This window comes from Cryptomeria japonica, chromosome 11, assembly GCF_030272615.1.
Source record: "Cryptomeria japonica chromosome 11, Sugi_1.0, whole genome shotgun sequence".
NCBI classification, from domain to species: Eukaryota; Viridiplantae; Streptophyta; class Pinopsida; order Cupressales; family Cupressaceae; genus Cryptomeria; species Cryptomeria japonica.
Window position 1 is genome coordinate 331,321,369 of NC_081415.1, and position 24,896 is coordinate 331,346,264.

The 24,896-nt window shown below is 37.3% G+C and overlaps 1 protein-coding gene across 1 annotated transcript; it reads left to right on the forward strand.

The window, feature by feature from the left end:
* Positions 1 to 1,750: 1,750 nt before the first annotated feature.
* On the forward strand, positions 1,751 to 3,553 carry LOC131075121 (dehydration-responsive element-binding protein 1D). The gene has a single exon (XM_058011945.2). The coding sequence runs from the start codon at positions 1,766 to 1,768 to the stop codon at positions 2,807 to 2,809; it is 1,044 nt and encodes a 347-aa protein (XP_057867928.2). The 5' UTR covers positions 1,751 to 1,765; the 3' UTR covers positions 2,810 to 3,553.
* Positions 3,554 to 24,896: the final 21,343 nt, after the last annotated feature.

Below are 24,896 nucleotides of genomic sequence, written 5' to 3' on the forward strand. Positions count from 1 at the left end.
GCTCATTTTTTAGCCTTTTTTGGACCATAATTGGCCCTTTTGTGCACCTTTAGTGGTACCCATAACACACGACTACTGGGGCATTTGTGCATAGTTATTGGGGCATCTTTAAGCAAGTATTGGGTGACACATTGAGAAGTGTACTTTTTGACCCTTGTGCACATAACGGATCCCATAGAGTGCATCGTTACTAACCAGAAGCCAAAACAATAGCTATATGTAATTAAGTCGCATGCATAGACAAGAAAAAAAAATCGTCAAAATCTAATGTACTGTTTAGAATCTGTGGGTGCACGAAGCTATACACTTCACCTAAAAGCCTATTAGTAAATTTCACATATAGTTAGAATTTTTGGACTGCAACTTTATTGGTATCCATAATGCACAAGAATCATCTTTAAGTAGGTATTGAGCGACACGTGTATGCATAACGGATCCCACAATGTGCAACATTACTTCCCAAAAGCCAAAACAATAGCTATAAGCAATTAAGTCACATACTGATATAACCAAAAAGAATTGTCAAAATTTGATGTACAATCTATAATCTATAAGTGCACAAAATTAGCTATAATGCTGATACTCTTCTCCTAAATAAAAAAAACAAAAACTTAAAATTAAATACAAATTTTAATTATTTTAAATTCATTTAAATTTTATTTTTTAATTTTTTTAATTTTTTCAATTTTTTCTGACTGAAATTATGATGAGGTCACATATAGAAGACCTCAGCTGGAACACAACAATAACACTCCAATAAAAAATTGAACCGTCATGAGAAAAACACGAGCAATTTGCAGAAAAGGAGATGAAAGGCCAAGGAAAGTTCGGAGTCTTTTAGGAAGAATAAAACGTCCAAACGGAAGTCATTTCGTCAAAACAAGAAAGAAAAAACCCACGCAAGCTGTCCAACAGAAAGCGAAATTGAACAGGAAAAAGATGACCAAGTGGTGCGAGGGAGAAAACGCTTATGGAGGCGCCATTGCTATTGGCATTGCCAATGGCAATGCCAACCTGGGACAGGCTAGCAACAACAATAACTAGTGATAACCTCAAAAGCATTGCACTCCCCGACCAGTGGGCTCAAATCTTCCCACATTTCATACTTGTCGTACTTGAATCCACAATCGTTCTCAAATCCGGCCCACTACAATCGATTTCAACCTCGTGGGCACTGGTGCTGCCTGCGCACTAAATTTGACAGCTTTATGATTCTATTCAAATCTTTCTACCGTACATTAGAATCATTGAAGTTTCTGGGTATGCAAAAAGAGAGATTTTGTCAGTAAACATCAGACTAGACTGTCAAATTGAGGCCCACTGTACTATAAATCCTATGACTCTTCTATCACAACTATGGGCCAAGGTGGACGCGGGTTCGACGCACAATGCTAGCGGGAGGATGACAACCAATTCTGCCGGGGCCTTTCACTACGCGAACGCACGTTTTCAAATAAAACGGCGCCGATTTAATCCACAAGTCATGGGACTTGATGTGACTGGCTATTGTGGGTGAGAGTGTGTTGAAGCCGTAGTTTAAGCTTTGGAGCGCACTAGGTTCCGTTCACCGGAAACAGGCAAAATATCTCACGTTTTAATCACAACAAGAAGAGGCGCTTTCACTTTCACTTCGATCCAGCCGCATAACAGCTGGTTAAAAAGCCGCGTCTGCGACGGGGTGACCTCGCGGGTAGAGAAAAATATTAATAAAACAACAAACAAACCCTAACGAATTCATAGTTATGACAAATTCAACAGTCAAAAGATGGTTCAATCTCCTAATTGCTTTAACGACTCGGACTTTTTATGTGTAAATCAAAATAGTCCCCCAAAAGTAGTAGTCTTCACTGACGGACCCTGCGTTCCAAGTCTTACCAAATCCTGGTCGGATGCTGTGCACAAGAAGTTGAAATTAGACGACACAGTTGCATTCAGCCATGAATTTTACTGCAAATTTGTGTGTGGAGAGTCCAGTGAAGAGAGAGGTGGAGATGGATCTCCGTCCAAAAGCGGCCGGACTCAGGAATTGGAGGAGCCTGGAGGAGAGGGGGGAGAAGGAGGAGGAGAAGGAGGAGGAGGAGGAGGAGGAGCTGGAGGGAGTGGCGGTGGCGGTTCTTCTTCGCCATCGCTGGAAGAGCAAGAAGAAGAGCAGCAGCAGCAGCCACAGAGAGGAGGAACAAGAAGAGGAAGAGGAGGAGGAGGAGGGGGAAGGAGAGGCGGTGAAAGCAGGCATCCTGTGTACAGGGGAGTGAGGAAGAGGCATGGCGATCGCTGGGTTTCAGAGATTCGAGAGCCGGGGAAGAAGTCTCGGATATGGCTTGGAACTTTCCCCACGCCTGAAATGGCCGCCCGTGCTTATGATACAGCTGCCTTTAACATAAAGAAACCCTACGCTTTCTTGAATTTCCCTGAATCCGTCTCCTCGTTGCCATTACTGCCGCTTTCTTCCTCTCCTAAGCAAATTCAAGAAGCGGCAGCCGCGGCTGCCGCTGCTTTCCAAGCCAGAAGCCCTCCCGCAGGAGGAGGCGGCCTTGTTCCTACTGCGCACCAGGGCGAGTCATCTTCGTCTTCCTCGGCAGTAGCGGTCACCATGTCAATGTCCATTGAAAGTATGGAGCAGCTCAGTATTGCCGTTGATCCTCCAACGCCGCCCTCTTATTTCGACGAAGATATGATATTTGACATGCCTAATGTGCTCACAGACATGGCCGAGGGTCTCATGATCACGCCGCCTTTGCTCAATCATGGAGTTTTGAACGGAAATAATCATGATTACTCCATCCCTGAGCCATCCCTGTGGGATCCTTAAAATACTTTCTTGCCTTTAAATAGTGCCTCCCCTGCTCACTCTGCAGTCTGCGACCTTGTATTTGTATACACTAACATATATACCAGTGCAAATTTTAGTTAGGGAAGATGTTTGAATCAAAAATTGAAGTGTACCTAATTCTCGTTCCCTGAGCCATCCCTGTGAGCTCCTTAAAATACTTTCTTGCCTTTAAATAATGCCTCCCCTGCTCACTCTGCAGTCTGCGACCTGGTATATGTATACAAAACAATATATACCAGTGCAAATTCTAGTTAGGGAAGATGTTTGGATCGAAAATTGAAGTACCTAATTCTCGTTCTTACCGCCTGTACATTACTACGCACGCCTTTTCGTCGACGGAATTCGGAAGAACATTCTGTCAGATTGCAGTAGAAGATCTGCTCCAAACACGAGGCCTTGGAAATCAATCCAGCTGCTTTAATTTTTGTTCCGTCATTGCTTCCATGGATTTTCTCTCGACAGAATGCTTTACCTGAACAAAGTTTTATATCAAATTTAGTCTTTCTGTTAATTGTAATCATTTTTGGTTTATGGTTAATTTCAACGCTTCAGAATTAAAGTACATTCTGTCAAATTACAGTAGTAAATCCGCTCCAAACACGAGGCCCTGGAAATCAATCCAGTTGCTTTGTTCCGTCACTGCTTCCATGGATCTTCTCTCGCCAGAATGCTTTACCTGAGCAAATTTTTATATCAATATAGTCTTTCTGTGAATTAGTACAATTTCAGTTAATTTCAACGGTTAAGAATCAAAATACGTTCTGTCAAATTACAGTAGTTAAACCGCTCAAAACACGAAGCCTTGGAAATCATTCCAGTTGCTTTGTTCTGTCATTGCTTCCATGGATCTTCTCTCGACAGAATGCTTCGCCTGAACAGAGTTCTATATCAAATTCGATCTTTCAGTTAATTAGTACAATTTGTTTTGTTTTCAGTTAAGTTCAACGCTTAAGAATTCAGTACATTCTGTCAAATTACAGTAGGAAATCCGCTACAAACACGAGGCCTTAGAATCAATCCAGTTGCTTTGCTCTGTCGCTGCGTCCATGGATCTTCTCTCCACAGAATGCGTTGCCTGAGCAAAGTTTTATATCAAATTTGGTCTTTCTGTTAATTATAATTTTTTTGGGTTTTCAGTTAATTTCAACGCTAAGAATTAAGTACATTGTGTCAAATCAAGATGTGAAATTGTATTATGGGGTCCTCTTTTGTTCGAAGCCTGACGGAAAACGGAAAACGGAAAACGGAGGTCCCCACCTAACAATAAACAATAAGAAGCAAGTACCAATTAAAAAGGTTCTACTTACTCGTTTCTTCAAAGCGGTTGTACGTGAATCAGTTGCAGATGTATATTATATCAAAATAAATTCTAGTAATAAATTGTCTTCAGATAATGTCGATAAAATATTATTTTTGTTTAATGGATATTCTATTATTGTCTTCAGATAATGTCGATAAAATATTATTTTGTTAAATCAAAATAATAATTAATTAATTGAAATTTTGGGTAAAAGTTTATTTTTGCAGTATGTTGATAAAATATTCAAAGGTTTTATTATTATTTGTTTAAATAGATTTTTGTTAATGTATCTATTTATGAAACATATGGAATGTATAGTGTATCAAAATAATAATTAATTAAAAGAAAGTTGAATTAATGTTTTTAAATTTTCAATCAATTATTATAATAGATATTTTGCTAATATATCCATGAATCATATTGGATGTAATTACACCAAATTAATATTTAATTAAAAGAGATTTGAATTAATGTTTTCTAACTTTTTAATTAATCGTTATTTTAGTAAGTTTCCTTTTCTTCTTTTATTTTTAATAGATGCTATGTTAGTGTATACATTTGCGCATGTCCATGGAAGCATATTAGCACTTTTTGAGGAATGAAGATTGAAAATTATAACAATTTTGAGCTGTAGAAGTTTCAAATGGAAGAGACCTCCTAATTGATTGTGACAACGGCTTGCTATTACGATGATATTTGAGATTTCGTGAGTAAATTCTAAATATATATTTAAATAAACTAAATCTAGTTTTTCTATTTTTTTAAACATTTATTAATAACTTGTTTTTATATTTTATTATTTTTAAATAATACGCAATTTTTTAGAAATAAGATCACTAACTTTGATGTCAAGACATGGTTCTTTTACTATTTTTTGTTACAAATTTTATTTATTGATAACATTTTATTTTAGATTAATTAAGTTTAGAATAATATTATGTCAATACTTTTATTTGATATACAAGTAAAGGTAATTTTTTGAAAGATCTCGTACCCTTTTTAACAACCAGACCCAAAAACACAACTAAATTTCCAAACAAAAAACCAACAAGAAAGTAGATCCCATCAGAGATGAAACACCATTACAAGAACCAATAACAAAAAGCCTACAAAACAATATATCTACAACACATGGACAACACAACTAACTTTATAGACTTTTCATTTATTTTAATCCATTAATTTGCATCCCATTTCTTCCAGAGGAAACCTAAATCTTCCTCCAACACCTCCTTGGCCAGTATGTGATATTAACAAACATTAAGATAAAATTTATTATGTTCTCCCATTCCTTCTCTAAAAATCTAACACTTATCTCAATTTTAGGATCTTCATCTTTGATTTATCTATAAAGAGAAGATATTCTCTATTTCTAAACCATTTTAATATGTTGTGTTGTAGTTTATATTTTTTTTTCAAGGTCTTGAGCCTGGACATAATTTCTTTAATATTGAAATAGGTGATAGGGTTAACACTTTTCTCCTCTCTCCTCCCTTGAATAACACCCTACTTGGCTATGTTGTTGATCACATTAGTAGGTGAAATAGAGGAAAACCACAAGTGTCCATCCACCAACATGACCTTACTATTATTCTTAGAGATGTAATCCATGAACACACTAGTTTGAATCATAAGCAAATTTAATAGTCTTGGGCCTAGAATAGTTGATAAGGTTTCCTTTAGTATTAACACTACTAGTAGGTCTAGAATTAGGGGAATTGGAGGCCAAGATATTGAATTTTACCACCTTGGGAGAAGGTAACACATTGACTATAGTAGGAATTTATTGACTCAAATTGATATTCATTATCAATGACCTCAGTCCTAAATAAATATTTAGGTAAAATTAGATTTGTTTTTCTCAAATTGATATAGCTAGAACATAAGGCCTTGGTGAATGAGGAATTAAACTTTACTTAGCATGACATTAACAAAAAACTATTCAATGGATATTAAAAAATAGAAAAGGAGATTGACAAGATGTTTGTTCCCAAGATGGTTAAATAGAGGGAAATGACACTGGAAAAACACACATATATCATCTTTCATGAGTGAAATAATTGATTAGTAAGATAATCACCTCATCCTATAGAGTAGGGTGAGTTTCTTGATTTTATCTAAACTAATGTACAATGAGTCTCTCACCACTTTTGTGAAAGGTATCAATATATTCTCTAATTTTGGTTTTGTTGGCTTTGTGGATTTTTTATTCATCTTTGGAGAGTGTGTTGGATGTTGCTAGACCTTATTTAGTCACATTAAAGCTTATCCATCTCACTAAAACCCTCATTCCTTTCCACATCCCAACAAATCCATTTGATAGTACATGGTCATAACTATTAGCAATAAATATGATTGACACAAACTAGTGCTAGTGAGTTTCTAGTGTTGTAGTCTTTATAACCTAAACTCGGTCCTTTTGGGCAACATGGAATTAGATATAGATAGAAGGTTAGATGTTAATCAGATTAAAGATAGCATATGCAACATAATAGATAAGAACTCAAAAGTATTTGTACTCTTTTATATAAAATGGTACATAGTACATATCCTTATATTTTCATATGCCTATGTAGGCATTCCTTATACTATCCTATTTTTCTCCTATTATTCACCCCTTACCATTCACCATTCTAGTGTGAATGGAGCTCATGATTTACTTATATCTACTACATGGGATGTGACCCTTATATAGTAACCCTCTACTACATCCCAATGTTTCAAATATTAGCCTCCAAGGACTTCGTGCAGTGGATGTGATAAGTTCTTCAGATTTGTGTCTAGGCTTGTTTCCTACCAACATCATCCCCTCTTAAAAAAAATGTCTTGTCCTCAAGTCAACCTTGTCTAGAATATTGATGATAGTTCTTTAATCATGGTCCATTGACATAACATTGTAGGATGTTTCCATCTAATTTTTCCAAGTGAATTGCTCTAGAGTCAAGAATATTGATAATTTTATAAGGTCTTAGCTAGTGGACTTTAAGTTTTCCTTGCTTCTTGAACTTACTATCATATAATGGGACCATGTCTCTAAGATATAATTGTTTTGTTCTGATGTTCTCGTCATGCCAATCTTTCTACCTCCTTATTTTCACCCAAAGATGTGATTCTACTAGCTGCCTTTCTTCATCTAGTTTTTCCAATTCTTGCAATATGTGCTTAATGAAGTCCTCATCAATGAGCCTTAGTGTCAAGGTTGTGCAAAAAATGTTGACTATAAAATTTACTAGTAAGATAGCCTCAAATTCATATACTAAATCAAAAGGTGTATGTGAGGTAGCTCTTTTATATGTTGTTCGATAAGCCCATAGTACTACATGTATCTTGATATCCTAGTATGTCCTATTGGCAACACACATCTTAGTTAGGGTAGTGCCAAGGATTTTTTTAGTGCTTTACTCACCCATTTTCTTGTGGATGATAAGGTGTTCTTTGGTTATGTGTAATCATGAAATTATTTAATAAATCCTTAATAGTCTTATTGACAAAGGGTTTTCCTTGATCACTTGTAATACTTAGAGGGCATCTAAATCTAGTGATCATATTATTGTAAAAGAATTTGGTAGCAATGTATGTAGTGCAATCTTTTGTAGGTTCATCTTTTGTCCATTTGGTAAGGTAGTCAATATCGATGATGATGAATAGCTTTGGAAATCTTTGTCAAAGGGTCTGATGAAATCAATTGCCCATTTCGCAAAGGTTTTTTTTGCTAAGACTAGTTGCAATGATATTTCATCTTAGGCAACTAGTTGTCTTGCTCTTTGTATGTGTCACACTTCTTTGTATAGTGCTTCCTATCTTTGTATATATCAGGCCACCATAGTATAGTAAAAATATCTTCAAGGCTATGACATCTCAGTATTTATGTCGGGTAAGTGCACAAAGATGGTGGTCAAAAAGGGGGGTATAAGCGGACACATTTTTTTTGAAATCAAGTGAACCAAAACTTGGAGGCAAAATTTGAAAGTCATCCACTCAAGATATGAAGATAATCAAAGAACAAATATCGTAGTACTCTGAATCTAGTTTCCAAACTACTAAACTTTTTCAAAATTGAATAAGATTAAGGGGGTCAAATCTTTCGCGCATGAAAAACAAACCCTGATTTTTCTGAAAAAATATAACATAGTGTCTGACATGCACATCAAAAAAGTCATAATTAGATTTAGTATTTTGACAAATCCTTTGGCAGAAAGATAGTTAAGAGTGAGCACTAGAAGATGTGTATTTTTTGTAATTTTTTCTTGAGTATTTTTTTTAATGATTTTTCCAATCCAGCACATCCTGAAAATTAGGTACATGTTCATGCGCGAACCATAAGTTGTACTAAACAAATCGAAAATACAATTTTATTTTTTTTAACTTGTAACGAATCAAGTTCACTACAATAATATATAAAGTTTTTAAAATTTGGATAAGTATATCAAAAGTTATTAAAACAATGGTGCACCTATGTCTGTAAGAACTATGGAGACACTGGTAAAACAATTTCAATAATAATATGTTATTGTTGTTCAAATTTAAAAAAAAATTATATGGTTAGAAAGCTCAAAAGATGGGTGAAAATATGGTGGAAATTTTATAAGTACCCACTTGATGAAGTGTAAACTTGATGATGACAAAGTCGAGAAACCAAGTTGATAAAATAAAACACGTCAAAAAGGAGGGAAATGGAGGGAAATCAATCTTCCAAACCGTAGCTTTGTCATCCAGGCCTATTTCCAAGCCTAAACAGTCAAAAACGCGTATGGGGTACTTATGGTATAAAAAGCGCATACGGGGTACTTTTGGTGTAAGAAGCGCGTACACTCTATCTTAACTATAAACAACATGTACACACTATGTTTACTATAAACAACACATATGCGCTACGTTTGTTTAAATTTTGGGAGTGTGTATTATATGATATTATAAATATAATATGTGTATATACATATAATATATAATTTTTATATATAATATATAATGTTTATATATATGTATATAATAATATATAATATATTAAGTATATATACACACACATATAAGTGTATTGTCTCCCCCTCTCAAGTGCGTACACGGTGCCTCTCTCTCTCTCTCTCCCTATCTCCCCTTCTCCCTTCCTCCATACCCCATCCCTCTCTCTCTTCTTCTCTCCCTCCATCCCTCCATACCCCACTGCAACTGTGTCTGCACTTCTATAGAAGTAAGTGAATTTATTTCTTGTCTGCAACTTCCTCTTTGATTTTTATCATGTATGCTCTCCTAAGAAAATTAACTGATGTATTTGTGTGTGTATATTGAATAGGAGGAAGAAGGGTTTGAAATTGAACCATGGGTGCATTCCGGTGACAAACAAGGAAACCTGCAGCAATATTCTTCTCGAATGTGTTTTTAATGAGTAGAGAAGATGTGGAAAATAGTGTCAACAAAGAAAAATGATGAGTCAGAGTACCTGCAAATTGTTTTTCAGAAGGAAACAACAGGTAGGAAGAGAAAGAGGGAGAGTAACACAAATGATGTCATAGAGAATGATAGTGGTGGGTATGTGAGAGTTCCCATGCTGTTACACAATGCCTGTCATCTAAAAAAATTGAAGCTTGTTGTAAGCATGGCAGTGGTAGTATATGATGATCATCACTTGTCAAAAGGCTTGGAAGGGTACATACCCATGAAAGAAATCAAGTGTGTAATTCCTGTAGTCACAATCGAGATCAGTCTTATAGCCTTGCAAATTTAAGAGCATCATATGTTTTAGAAAGGCAGTACTCTTAGGGTTAGGTCAAGCTCTTACACTTTCTTTTTAGTGAAGCCTTGTTGTTTGTTCGCTTGGAGTCTCTCTTATGCTTACAATGGTCTAACTTAGCTATATCAAAACTAAACTATCGATGTTCTATTGTATGATGTTCTATTCATAACTTTAAATAGTATATCATTTTATTAGCCCACCATATGACCCCTTAGGTGTCATTAGAGGTCATATTGTTTCCTAAGAGGTCATATGGTGCCCTACTTCTCCTTAGGACACCATATGACCCCTTAAGACACCATACGACCCATAACGACACCATATGGTGTCCTAAGGGGTCATAGGATGCCATATGACCCCTCAAGACACCATATGACCCATAACAACACCATATGGTGTCTTAAAGGGTCATATGGTGTTCTATGACCCCTTAGGACACTATTTGGTATCGTTATAGGTCCTATGGTGTTGTAAGGGATCATATAGTGTCCTATGACCACTTAGGACACCATATGGTGTTGTTATGTGTCTTATGGTGTCCTATGACCCCTAGGACACCATATGGTGTCGTTAGGGGTCATATGGTGTCCTAAGGGGTCATATGGTCTCCTACAACCCCTTAGGACACCATTTGATCCCTTAGGACTCCATATGGTGTCCTAAAAGGTCATATAATGTTTTATGACCCCTTAGGACACCATTTGGTGTCGTTATGGGTCGTATGGTGTGCTAAGGGATCATATGGTGTCCTATGACCCCTTAGGACTCCATATGACCTCTTATGTGTTGTTATGGGTCATATGGTATCCTAAGGAGTCATATGGTGTCCTATGACCCCTTAGGACACATGCATGGATCCCTAGGATACCATATGACCCCTAAGAATACCATATGACCCTAGAGAGGGAGAGAGAGGGAGGAGAGGGATGGAATGGGAGAGAGATACACCTAAGAGAGGAGGAGAGTGAGATAGATAGATAAAGACTGAGAGGGAGAGACAAGAGATAAATGAGAGAAAGAGAGATGGAGAGAGAGAGAGAGGGGGGAGATAGAGATAGAGAAAGGGAAAGGGAGGGGGAGAGAGAGATGGAGAGAGAGAGGGAAATAGAGGGAGAGATAGAGATAGAGAGCAAAATAGAGAAGGGAACTCAGAGAGAGAGAGAGAGACTTAAGTGAAAAATAGAGACTTGATTCTCTCCCCTTCTCTCATCCTCCATACACCTTCTTCTCTCCCTCCTTCCCTCCCTCCCTCCCCCCTTCTCTCTCTCTCTCTCTCTCTCTCTCTCTCTCTCTCTCTCTCTCTCTCTCTCTCTCTCTCTCTCTCTCTCTCCCTTCCTCCATACCCCTTCTTCTCTCCCTCCCTCCCTCCCTCCTCCATCCTCTCTCTCTCTCTCTCTCTCTCCCTCCCCCCTTCTCCACCCCCTCTCCCTCTCCCTCTCTCCATCTCTCTCTCTCTCTCTCTCTCTCTCTCTCTCTCTCTCTCTCTCCCTCCCTCCCTTTTCCTTCACATTTTCTTTACTACAAATAGTGCATATGGGGTATTGAGCCTATTAGTTTGTTGCCCCACCATAACATTTTTAAGGTGTAGGAGCACGTATGCGCTACTTATTACTTGTAAGCACGTACGAGGTACTAAGCCTATTAGTTCGTTACCCTACCATAACATTTTTAAGGTGTAGGAGCGCATACGCGCTAATTATTAGTACATGATGGAAAAAAAATACTGTTGGGCTTGCCAACATTTTATGGACTAACAACGCAGACACAGTTATTAATATAGCGTGTACAGGGTACTTAGACATAGTTTTATTTGCCCAAGAGCCTCAACGGCCTCAAAAGAAGTTTTTGAGGTCATTGAAGGTCCCACTGCAACTGTGTTTGCACTTCTATCACTATTTTATACATAGAAGTAAGTGAATTTTTTGTTTTTGCATGATTTCAAATGATTGAATTTTTTTTCTTATTAGTTTTGTCAATATTATTGTGATTGTTTAATAGTTTTGATTCAAAAAAATAATGATAAGATGCATATTTATGGTTATTTGTTTGTTTATGAACTTTTCTTTACATATATATGTAATATGATTCTATTTAGGAAAATCGATATCAACCATGGGAAAGAATAAGCAAGGAACGATGGAACAACGAGAGGCTGAAAAGGAAAGGAAAAGGCAGCGTATGAAGAAATTACGTGACATAAGAACAATGGGAGAAGAAGGTATATCATCCTCAACATCTCAATTAGATTTACCAAACGAACATAATGCACCTAATGCAATTGAAAAAGAGACATTTGATTTACCGTATGAACCTAATGCAATTGAAGAAGATACCACATTGAATAATCAATTAAATGATGAACATACAACTTCTCTATTTGATGAATTGAATGTACAGAATGCACCGATGTTAACACCTCCTAGAATCATTCGTAGGAAACCAAAGTATCTGATTGACATTGATGAGAATATATTGAAGCTAGTGCCCAATAAAATGAATGAACGAACTTGTAGGAGAATGGTTAAAAGAATATGGCAAAACTATTTTGAAAACTTAAATCAAACTGCAAGATGTCAATTCATTGTTCAAATGATTAAAAATTTGAATTTTAGAGAGACAATGAAAATTCTAGGCCTAAGATCATCTGAAAGTAACAGTGAAAGAACTATTGTGAGAAATCTATTTGATGCATATCAAGCTATTAGTTCAAAATCACGTACTAAAGATTCTAATGCTACTTGACGTGTCATTATATCAACCATAATGAGCAAAAAAATAAAAAAAGATCGTTTGATAAGCAAAACAAGGAAGTCATTAAACATTAGTAGAACAACATTAAGTAAAGCATTACAGAGGCGAGAAAAAAAAGAGGAACCTAACAATAATTCTCTTTGGGCATTCTCGGGTAGATTACCACGCAAAGACAAGGTTGTTGTTGATGCACTAAGAACATTAATTGAAATTTTTTGGCATGACAACACAAGAGTTTCGCCCAACCAAAAAGATGTTGTTAGAAGGTGAATCGGGTCTACAAATCATGAGCCACATGCTAAACACTATTTGGATATGACTCAAAATAAATTTTATGAAAGATTCCTTCAAAAGTTTCCTCAAATAAGAATTCTCAAAGACTTTTTGAAATTACAAAACCTTTTTATATTAAGATTAATCATGTACGCACCACGTGTTGTTGTAGGATGCATATTGAGTTTTCCATGCACTATGATATTTTTCGTCATATTTGTTCTACTTTGCACACTAACAATGTTTTGTAGGAATGCAATATACAAGCACCTCCTAAGTCGATAAGAGAATTTATTTCAAGTGTGCTATTTAACAGAAATGATGGTTGCATTTATTATAAGATGCCTTGTTTGGAAGGTTTTTGTGCTATATGTGGTGGTTTGCAACATTTACCAAGATGTGTACATTTGGAGAGCACACATGAAATTGGTAGGAAACTAGTTTCTTTTGGAAAATACAAGACAATCACATATGGAGTTAAAGATGGAAAATATTTGAAGAGATGTGAGCTGGTGAAAAATGATATATGTGTAGCTGAATTTATGAAAATGTTTCAAGAGAAACTAGTTTATGAGTATATAATGCATACACATAGAGCTCGATGGTTAGATGAACAATTCAAGTTATGTAAGGACATATTTCCTCTTAGCACCATTGTCTCTATCGTTGATTTTGCTGAAAATTATACACTACAACCTCAAAATGAAGTGAAATCTATGTATTATGACTCTACACAAGTTTCTATTTTTGTACACATAGCATTCATGCATGCAGATGATAGCACAGAGGAGGATAGAAAGGTTGTAAGAGAGTATTACATCTACATAAGTGATGATCATACTCATTCATCAGAGTTTGTACAAGGATGCTTTAAAGTTTTCTAGTTTAAGGGAAATGAACATACGATTCAACCGACACTTAATATGGTCAGATAATTGCACCACACAATTCAAGAATGCAAGGATGTTTTATTGGTTGACAAGGATGCATATGGCAATCGGTGTACAACATTTTGATAATTTCACTGAGGCTGGACATGGTAAGGGAGAGCACGATGGTGCAGGAGCATGTGTAAAAAGAGCCCTAGCTAGAGAAGAATTGAAGTACGAAGGTGGTGCTGAGTTGATAGATGCAGAAAAAATTGTGCGATGGTGTAAGTCTATGATGGCTCCAGGTAATCTAGCTACGTCAATGGTTCATAGATATTTTTGGTTGATCACTAAATCTAACATTGAAAACTATCTAGATTGTTGTACAATTGCAGGATCAAGTGACATGCACTCATTTATGAGTTCAAATGCAAGTTTACTAGTAATTTATACGAGACAAATGGTATGTTTTTTCTCTTCATGCATGTATTGTTTGTGGGAAGAATGTGAATCACAAGAGTGGGTTGACAAATGGTCTTGTATATTGTTGGTTCCCATTGATACATATCGAATTCCTAAAGCACTACAATTGAGCCAGATGGAGACATCAATGGATTTTGACCATGTATCTGACCTAGTGGATTCGGGTAATTTTTTGAGTTAATTTTTTTGCAAGTATTCTTTTTGGTTCATTTTGTTGTACATCATACTTTATTTTTGGTATTAATTACCACTTTATAAAATGCAGGTCATGTGTATGCAGTTGTTGCAGAAGGGAACAATGAAGAAGTAACGGATTACTATTTGTGTCATTGTGTTGAGCCTAAAAGAAAATTGACAACCACAATCATTGATGGAGAGGGTATTGAGTACCCAATAGGGTCTGTTGTCATGACAGGAACATGGCTTAGGAGATACCCTATCAATGATTATGATGTTTGGTTGCTCAAGGACTTTGAAACACACAAACATATTCTTCATTTCTCTAACCTTGTTGTTGCAACAAATATTCATTTGATGAAGTATCGTGGTAGACAACATAACAAGATTTTATGGAAAGTTTGTGAATATGACCACGAGGCAATACTTGACACAATACAGGTTAGAGCCGATCCTGAAGGCTCACTTGATTGATTCTATGGTTCATAGTAGAATGATTTTGAGAATTTTGTATATATCATCGACGAATTGTTCTATATTCATTTTTTGTATATATAAATGCCCATGAGCTGATTTTTACATGTTTAGGGGCATAATTTTGTATATTTAAATGGCAATGAGCTGATTTGTACATATGTAGATGCCAAATTTTGTATATTAAAATGGCAATGAGCTGAATCACACATATTGTAATGCCAAATTTTGTATAAAAGCTCATGAGATGATTTGTAAGACATTTTTTTGTATATTCAAATAGCCAAGAGCTGATTTGACCATATTTAGAGGCAAATTTTTGAATAATATGTGACAATGTTTTGTGACTATTTTTTGTGTCTATGTTTTGTGACTATGTTTTGAGTTTATGTGATGTGATAAGGTCAATCATGAGAATTATTGATCTTCTATAATCATGGAGAATTATTTGAGTCATTATTGGGTCATAGGGGTCATAGATTGAGTCTAGATACAATTTGAGCAAAAAATGTCATTATTATCAAAAAAGTTGTCAAACAACTTGTGCATCGCACCGGTAGGGTATGAATCTTGATGTTCTGATGCTTTGGGATGCATGAGAGGAGAATGCCTAGCATAAACCTACCCACCCAGATGTGCTCGTGACGTTGGTTTGTGCACACGATGAACTAAATCAATTCTAGCCTATCTTGCAACTTTGCATTGCATACAATTGACGGTTTTTGCAATAGACGAAAAAATGCTACCAATTGAAAATGGTTCTGATTTGTCAAAAACTGAGATATGCCATTTTAGAGGAGCCTCATGCGACCCCACAAGTTCAAATGGGTTGATCATATGTGTTCTGGATTGGAAGAAACAGTCCGTCAAAGTTTGATAATTTTTTGGACTCAGGGCACATGAGAGATCGTGCTAGTAGGGTATGACTCTCAACGTTCTGACACTTTGGGATGCATGAGAGGAGCATGCATAGTGTAAAAATTCCCACCCAGATGCGCTCGTGATGTTGGTTTGTGCACATGACAAACCGAATCAATTCTAGCCTATCCTGCAAATTTGCATTGCATGCAACTGATGGTTTTTGCAGCTGGCGAAAAAATGCTACCAATTGAAAATGGCTTTGAGTCATCAAAAATAAAGAGAGGCCATTGTAGAGGAGCCTCACGTGACCCCACAGGTTCAAACATATTGATAATATGTGTCCTGGATTGGAAGAAACAGTCTGTCAAAGTTTGATAATTTTTTGAACTCAGGGCACTTGAGAGATCGCGTCGTTAAGGTATGACTCTCGACATTCAGGTGCTTTGGGATGCATGAGAGGAGAATTCCTAGCATAAACCTAACCACCTGGATGCGCTCATGATGTTGGTTTGTGCACACGACAACCAAAATGTGATCGTTGCAAGCGTGAGGGTGCTCTCGCACCACACACATATTGTTGTTTATATTCATATTGTCGATTTTTGTTGTTTATATTCATATTGTTGATTACATAGGCAAATATTCATTTAAATTTATAAAAGGGCAGCCACCAAATACAACGAATATACAATAATGAACTGAATACAAGGAGTTTTGTAGGGTTAATTCAACATTTTAGAAATTTTATCAAATCATATTCCACTATTGCAATGTTTTATATCATAGATTTTTGTTGTTTATATTCATATTGTTGATTACATAGGAAAATGATCAGTTAACTTTATAAAAGGACAACCACAAAATACAACAAATACACAATAATGAACTCAGTACACATTTATTAGATCATATATCAACATTTATATATAAAAAAAGGCTTGTCTGCCAAGTCAATACAAGTATTACAAAAATGTGGCATATGCCATGTCTAAATCGATATACAATAAAAATGTAGAATATATCTACATGTATTGGTAATTCTATGACCAAAAATAACACTATATGATCCTAAACTTGTTGTGGATCATCAAAATCAAGCCTCTTCGATGCAATACGTGACTTTGTAGATGGCTACAAAACCACAATTCAAAAGCCAAGTTAGAATTATTTTGTAGAAAATAGTTCACAATTAACAACATAACTATGCATTTAACTATAATTCCTTTGCAATTGAAATGTAGATTACCTCATCGGTTGATCTCGGAGCTAATGTCTTCGCTCTTTTCTCCTTGTCACTCTTAGGAGTTTTCTTGAAGACATACTTAAAAGGATCCATGTTATGGCCGTACCGTGAAGGGGTCTATTGTAGATTAAATGTACAATTAATACAATGTACTAACATAAATACATAAAAAACACTTAAAATCTATAATATAGAGAACAATGACGTATCGATGCCTGAGATGCTTCTCCAATGGACTGAGGATGGCTCATCATCGATGGAGAAACTGTCACTATTACCTATACAAAAAATGATCAAATATTAAATAAAATTAATATAATGATAAGTATTGTAGGTTAAAAACAATTAATGTAATATATAAAAAAAAAGTGTATCGGATCCTGAGATGTTTCTCCAGTGCACGAAGGAGGGATCACCATTGATGAAGCAACTATGGATGTTTCCTGTATGAAAAAATTATAAGATTATAATATATTGCAAGTTCACATGTACGAGTGCATATAATCATGAAATCAAGAAAATAAAGTAGAGATACATACCTCCGCCCTCTCTTGATCCATGGGCAAATCAGGTGCATTCAACAAATCCACATAGCTCAATGGCCACTGTACATGTAAAAAAAAACAAAAAATACTAATCAATCTACAAACCCCAACTAATGCTTGATTTCAAAATTTTCAAACAACTGTACAACTAAAAATGTGTTCAATTACCTTCTTCCCATGTTTTGGTGTCTTCGAGGAATTCTTTTTCTTAGGACAAGGCCTGGACATTGAGGGGGTACCCTAAAAAAACAAAATTAACATGAGATATTAGTACAGATAATATATGAAACATAATTTAAAAAATCTAAAATGAAATGACTTGCATATTCCATCAAAACAATACATAAAAAGGGTTGTACAAAATATGATACCGTATAGCCTTGTAGGCCGAAATCGATCGCTGAGAGCGTGATGTCATCAATTTGGGACATTTGGTCCCCTGTCAACACCTACAAACCAAAAATTGGACCAAGCATTAAAGATAGTTAGTATATCTTGTAATATTTTTAAATTCAAAGTGCACTATTCTATTTTAACATGTTACAAAATTTATACCTTAGGCATCGAAGTTGTAGCTGTAGTCACTGCGGGAGGAGTATAGGATACCGCTGTTGCATCCTGAAATGCATATTATTTGTCTCAATTTAAATCGATGTATAAATGAAAATTCATTTATGTAATTAAAAATTTAAAGTGACTGATAAATAAAATGCTATGAATTCAAATCAACACACCTGTGTCTGTCGCTGATGGGTAAACACCATGTCCATCAACTCATTTGTCAGTGCCAAATCCTCAGTCGTGCGGGCCTGACATCTACTCTCGCAAATCATGCATGGATGAGATGTGGATCCATCTGCATCGGCCGCATCATCTATCCCTGAGCATATCCCTGAGCAACTAACACACATATGTTGAATGGGCTCTTTGTCGCCACCTGGATCAACTAATGACTCATCATCCAGTACAATAAGGTGTGCTAACAACATTCCATACTGGATGATGGCACCAGTCAATGTTGTGGTCGCCTGAAGAGTCTGTAGCTCCATCGATTCTTTCATCTCTATTGGGACAACCTGATGCACCTTGGGTTTGGGTGCTAGGGGGCGAGGACTCTCCGGGGCTACTCGCCTACAGACTCTAGGTCTATCTTGGGCAGAGCCGCCACCTCTACCATGGAACTCTCTCATGTCAAAATAGTTTGGCCACACATTGAGCACAAACTCACAGTATACTTTTCTCAAAAAATACAATGACACCTCATAATTATTACAAGGTGGATCATCAAAGACCATCCACCACCTCTGCCAAAAAAATTCTTCATTTGCACATTGGTACACCAATGTATGAGAAACCTCTTTGCATTAAGAGGTAACGACTGACCAGTTTTAAAGAAAGCAACGAGTGCAAGGCTTCTACTTTGGAATGGCAGAAGCGAGAGTGGGAAAGGGAAAGGGAGCGGGAGCTCAAATTTCAAATTCTCAGCAAGGCAGGAACCCTAGTTCCAATGGTGAGATCGACTAGATCAATGGTGTTGGTCCTATTGGCGATAAGGACAAGCCCCCAGACTTCCCAGGCGTTGTTGTTGACTCACAGTTTGATGGTACTCTGCTTGAGGAGACATCGGGTTCATCTGGGCATCTGGGGGAAGGGTCCAATGGGGGGCCCATTCCACGAGATGACTCCATGGATAGCGGGAGGGAGAAAAAGATATGGTCTTCCCTTTTTGGAACTAGACCAACTGGTAAATCCTCCCTTCCTCCTGTTAAGAATATTTCTGACCCTTCTGGTGGTAAGTTTTCTATCTCTATCCTTGACTAGGTTCTGGACCATAATATCAATACTATGTCGAACTCCTTGGTAGGGAAATTAATGGGTTCACGCCCTAATATTGAAGTTGTCAGGGCCTTTGTCAAATGAAAATGGGCGCTTAAAGGAAATGATGAAATTTCGGCACTACCCAAAGGTCTTCTATCTTTTTCCTTTTCGTGTGATGAAGATAAGGTTAAGATTTTGTGCGGGAGCCCCTGGATGGTAGGAAAGACAGCTCTAGTTCTTAGAAAATGGCATCCGAAACTAAATATGAATGATTCTCTTCTGGCCCAAGTTCCAGTTTGGATAAAGCTTCCAAGATTGCCTCTTGAATATTGGGCAGAAAGTATCTTCTCTGGAATAGCAAGTTCTTTTGGCGAGCTGCACTCTATAGACCCAGTCACTGCTTCAAAAAGAAGATTAACCCATGCAAGATTCTATGTTGGAGTAGCCCTTGAGGCAGATATGCTGGAACAGATAGACCTAGTTTCAAAACTGGGAACCTGGAAACAACATATTGAATATGAAACTATTCCTTTTGCGTGCTTCCACTATAAAAAAGTAGGTCGTTGGGCAAAATCCTGCCCAAACAAGCAAAAGGTGGAACCCAAGCAGCTTAAACCTCAAATGGAAAGTCAAAAGTTGCCAGAGAAACGGGTGTGGCAAGTTAAAAACCCAGAAAATAAGGAAGAAAATTCCAATCATTTTTTTCCTTTGGGGGAACAAAAGGAAGCCTCAAATTCTATCTTCAGGCCCACAATACAGGAAGCAGAGAGAAATGAAACAACCAAAGCTAGTCCCATAAGAACAACTCAAAAAAAGGATATGAAAGATCACAATGATCCTCCAAATGAGATAGCTGAAGTGGTTGATGACACTTATGAAAGCAAGGCAATGGAAGCAAGAGATTACCAACCTGAGGAAGGAGAGATCCTTGATCCCCAAGTGGAAAGGATTGACTCTTCTCTAGCCATGCCAAGTTTTGAAATCCAAGAAGCCCAAAAATGTGTAATTTTGGGTATGAATCTTTCGGATTCAGATAAGAGTTTAGAAATTCAAGAAGCCCAAAAATGTGCAATTTTGGGTACGAATCTTTCGGATTCAGATCAGAGTTCAAGAACAGTGAACAATGTTTCAACTGACTCTAGAACTCCTAAATGGGGCAATGAAGAAGAAATTTCCAAAATCCTCATCAACTCGGAAGCGGCTCCTATGATAGAAACGGAATGGAAGCAACCAAAATACAGGAACAAGAAAGCAGCAACTCCCTCGACTTCTCTAATAAGGAAATCCAACAGAATAGCTCAGGTTGATGTGGGATACATTTCCTCTTCCCCAGGATGGCCCTCTAACCACAAAGTTAGAGACAAGGAGGCCAACAAGAACATAGCAGATGGAACTCAAAAAACTCTCAAGGAGCTTGGAATTGGTAAGTAGCTATGAAGATTATTTCTTGGAACATAAGGGGACTCAATAATTCCCATAAACATGATATTATTAGGAATATGATAAGAGATAGCAATCCTAACATTTTTCTTATTCAAGAAACCAAAATGAGTAGAGAAAAAGTTGAATCTTTGAAGTTCTTAAAAAACGGTAATGTTAGTGAGGGCAGTTCTGAGGGTGCTTCTGGAGGCATTGCTACCATCTGGAATCTTAACACTGTTAAAGGTCAGGTCATTATTCAGGAAAGTAACTTTTCTTGTATCAAATTTGAGCACCTAAAATATGGTTCTTCATGGGTTCTCACTAACATTTATGCTCCTAATACCTTAAAGGCTAGAAACTCTTTTTGGAAAAAGATCATCCAGGCTAGGGGCAGCTTCAAAAATCTTAGTTGGATGGTTATGGGAGAATTTAATACACCTTTGAAAGAGGAGGAAAAATTTGGAGGCAGTCCTCCTCAGCTGGAAAGTAGGATGGCCCTCATGGATTTTATTAACTCCCAAGCTCTTAATGATTTGGAGATACAGGGTTGCAATTACACTTGGACTAACAGACGAACTGGTAATGACCTTATCCAAGTGCATCTTGATAGAACTCTCATTTCTGATGACTGGTATAGTCAGCACTTCTGTTCTTTGTCTGCCCACATTCGGGTTGGATCTGATCATTTTCCTATCACCTTCATTGCTGACTTGATCAATAGAAGGAGAAACTTCCCCTTTAGATTTGAAAAAATGTGGACCCTTCACCCCGACATCAAAAGAAATATTCAGAAATGGTGGAGTATCCAAGTTGAGGGAACGCCTATGTTCAAAGTTGTTAAGAAGCTCAAAAGTGTGAAGGACAACATTCGACTCTGGAATAAAACCAGTTTTGGGAATATATTTGAGGCTAAGAGTAAAATTCAGGAAAACCTTAAAGAAATACAGGACCAGATACAGAAGGATGATTTCAGTACTGTGTCTATTGCTGATGAAAATGAGATCCTTAAGAAATACCATGACATTATTGCCAAAGAGGAAATGTTCTGGAAGTAGAGATCGAGATGTATTTGGCTCAAGGAAGGGGACAAGAATACAAAATTCTTCCATATGTCGACGTTCAAGCATAAAGCAGTCAATAGAATGAACAAGTTAGTTGTGGAAAGTGGGGAGCTGGTCAAGGAGGATGAAATAAGGAATGAAGCTAAGAGGTATTTCTTGGATCTCCTAAAGAGGGATCACAGTCTGGATGCTGAAGCCCAATCCTCTTTTCTTCAAAACATTCCTTGTATCATTGATGCTCAAATTAATGCCTCCCTCTCTTCCATTCCCACTATCTTAGAAATTAAAAATGTTGTTTTCTCCTTTGATGGTAACAAAGCACCTGGACCTGACGGTTTCCCAATGTTCTTTTTTCAAGATTTTTGGGATATTATTGGTACTGAAGTTGCCAACGGGGTTAAGGAATTCTTTGGGGCTAGAAAACTCTTGAAAGAAATCAATGGTACTTTTATTGCTCTTATCCCCAAGATTCAAGGTGCTAACTTTTTGGACAAATTTAGACCTATTAGCCTCTACAACTCCTTTTACAAGATTATTTCTAAGGTCCTGACTACTAGAGTTTTGTCTATCCTTCCTGCCTTAATTAAACACCAGCAAAATGGGTTTGTTCCTGGAAGACAAATTCTTGATTCCATTATTACAGTTCATGAGAACATTCATTCTCTTGTTAGAGCTAAGAAGCAGGGTCTTATCCTTAAGCTTGACCTCTCCAAAGCCTATGACAGGGTTGACTGGTCTCTTCTTCAGAAAGTTCTCACTTCTTTTGGGTTTGCCCCTAGAGTTGTGGATCTTTTTTCCCAACTCACTACCTCTGCATCTTTTGCTATTCTTGTCAATGGTTCTCCTTCTACTTTTTTCCAAGCCTTGAGAGGTCTTAGGCAAGGAGATCCTATCTCCCCCATCCTTTTCATAATTTTGGCAGAATGCTTTGGTCGGACCATGGAAAATTTGGTGCAGCAAGGGTCCTTTAAGGGCCTCCAACCCTCTTCTGCTGACCTTATCTATTCCCACCAATAGTTTGTTGATGACACAATTATTATGGGGGAATCAAGTATCTCAGAAGCTAAAGTACTGAAGAGTACCCTGTGTAAATTTGCCTCTACTACGGGGTAACTTATTAACTAGGCCAAAAGTGATGTCTTTTTCATTAATACTCCAGAGAGAAGACAACAAAGGACAACAAAATTCTGGAGTGTAAGATTGCTGACCTTCCTGCTACCTACCTTGGACTCCCCATGGGGATTGCCCCTCCTGATTCCTTCTGGAGTTCTCTAGTTGACAAATTTCACAAAAAACTTGTAGGTTGGAAAGGGGCACTCTTAAGTCAAGCTGGTAAGCTCCTACTCCTTAAGGCTACTCTTCAAAGTATTCCTACTTATGCTCTTAGTCTCTTCAGAATTCTAGTCAAGTATGCTGAAGCAATTGAGAAAATTCAAAGAAGATTCCTATGGTCTGGGGTTGAGGAAAAGCAAAGAATGTCCTTCGTGGCTTGGGATCAGGTCTGTAGGCCAAAAAGCAAAGGTGGTCTGGGTCTCAGGAGGATTCGTACTTTAAATGAAGCTCTCTTGTCCAAACAAGCTTGGAGATGATTTCATTCTAATTTTGAATGGTGCAAAATTTGGAGAAGTAAGTACTTTCTTCTATCTTCTTCTCTCTCCTCTTTTCTTAATTCGGATTTCAGCATAAATGGATCCCATATTTGGAACCATGTTTCTAAATGTAAAGATGTGATTGCTAAAGGAGTGATATGGAAACTTGTAAATGGCAGAAAAGTTATATTCTGGGAGGATCCCTGGCTTTTTGATAAACCCCTAATGGACTCCCATGAATGGGCCTCCCATGCCCCCTCTTGTTTTGGCTCTTTTGTCTCCTTAGTGGCAGATTACTGGGATGGGAAGAATTGGCAGAACATTGATAGTATCCACCCTAGCCTTTCTAAGCTCAAGACCCATCTGTCTGCTATATGGTTGAATAATGAAGAGGACTCCCTAATTTGGAAACATGATCCCAAAGGTACTTTAACTGTGTCTTCGATGTATTGTGTCCTTTCCCCCCCCTGCTCCTATAAATCCTTTCCGGTCTAAAGCATGGATAAAAGGTCTCACTCCCAAAATCAATTTTTTCTTCTGGACTATCCTCCAAAATAAGATCCTTACCATTGAAAACCTAAAAGGCAGAGGTTTTGCCCTTCCAAATAGGTGTGTGTTGTGCTTTCAAGAGGAAGAGTCTGTGGACCACCTTGCCCTCCACTTTTCCTTCTCAACTTCTGTTTGGGAAAGTTTCCCCAAGAGCTTTAGTTTAGCTTGGGTGTTTCGTAGTAACATCAGAGATTTGTTCTCCTCCTAGGAAATTCAATGGCCTAACTCTTTTTTGAGATGTATGTGGTAGCTCTCTCTTCCTCACATTTTGTGGGGTCTTTGGAAAGAAAGAAACAACCGAATCTTTAGGGATGTCTCCCTAAATCAAGATACTGGTTTCCAGAAAATTCAAAGGGCTATCTAGGAAAATATGGGAATCATGGAGGGTTCTTGTTACTCAAATAACTCCCTGGAGTCAAATATCTTAAGGGCTTGGAATATGAAGATCACTGATGGTCCTAATCTCAGCTACAATAAAAGGCTTGAAGCTAAATGGCAAACCCCTCCCCAAGGTTGGCTCAAAATAAATTTTGATGGTGCAGCTAAAGGCAACCCAGGTCCTTCAGGCTGTGGAGCTATTCTTAGAGGTCATATAGGAATCTGCAAAGAGATGATTGTTGTCCCTATTGGAACCCAAACAGATCATAAAGCGGAAACTATGGCAGCTCTTTAAGGCATTATCCTAGCCAAAAAATGAAATTGCCCCTATCTATGGATAGAAGGGGACTCAAATAATATAATAAAGTGCCTCAATGGGACTTCAAAACCCTCATGGTTGATTCACAACATAATCAATTCTACTATTGACATCATTAGAACCTTTAAGAAATGCCATATCTCCCATATCTATCGGGAGGCCAACTGTTCTGCTGATTGGGCTACCAATGTGGCGGTTAAAAATGAGACAATTACCATGTGGA

Excerpts from the sequence above, each read along its gene's own strand:
- LOC131075121 (XM_058011945.2), top strand. The coding sequence starts at position 1,766 with ATGGTTCAATCTCCTAATTGCTTTAACGACTCGGACTTTTTATGTGTA.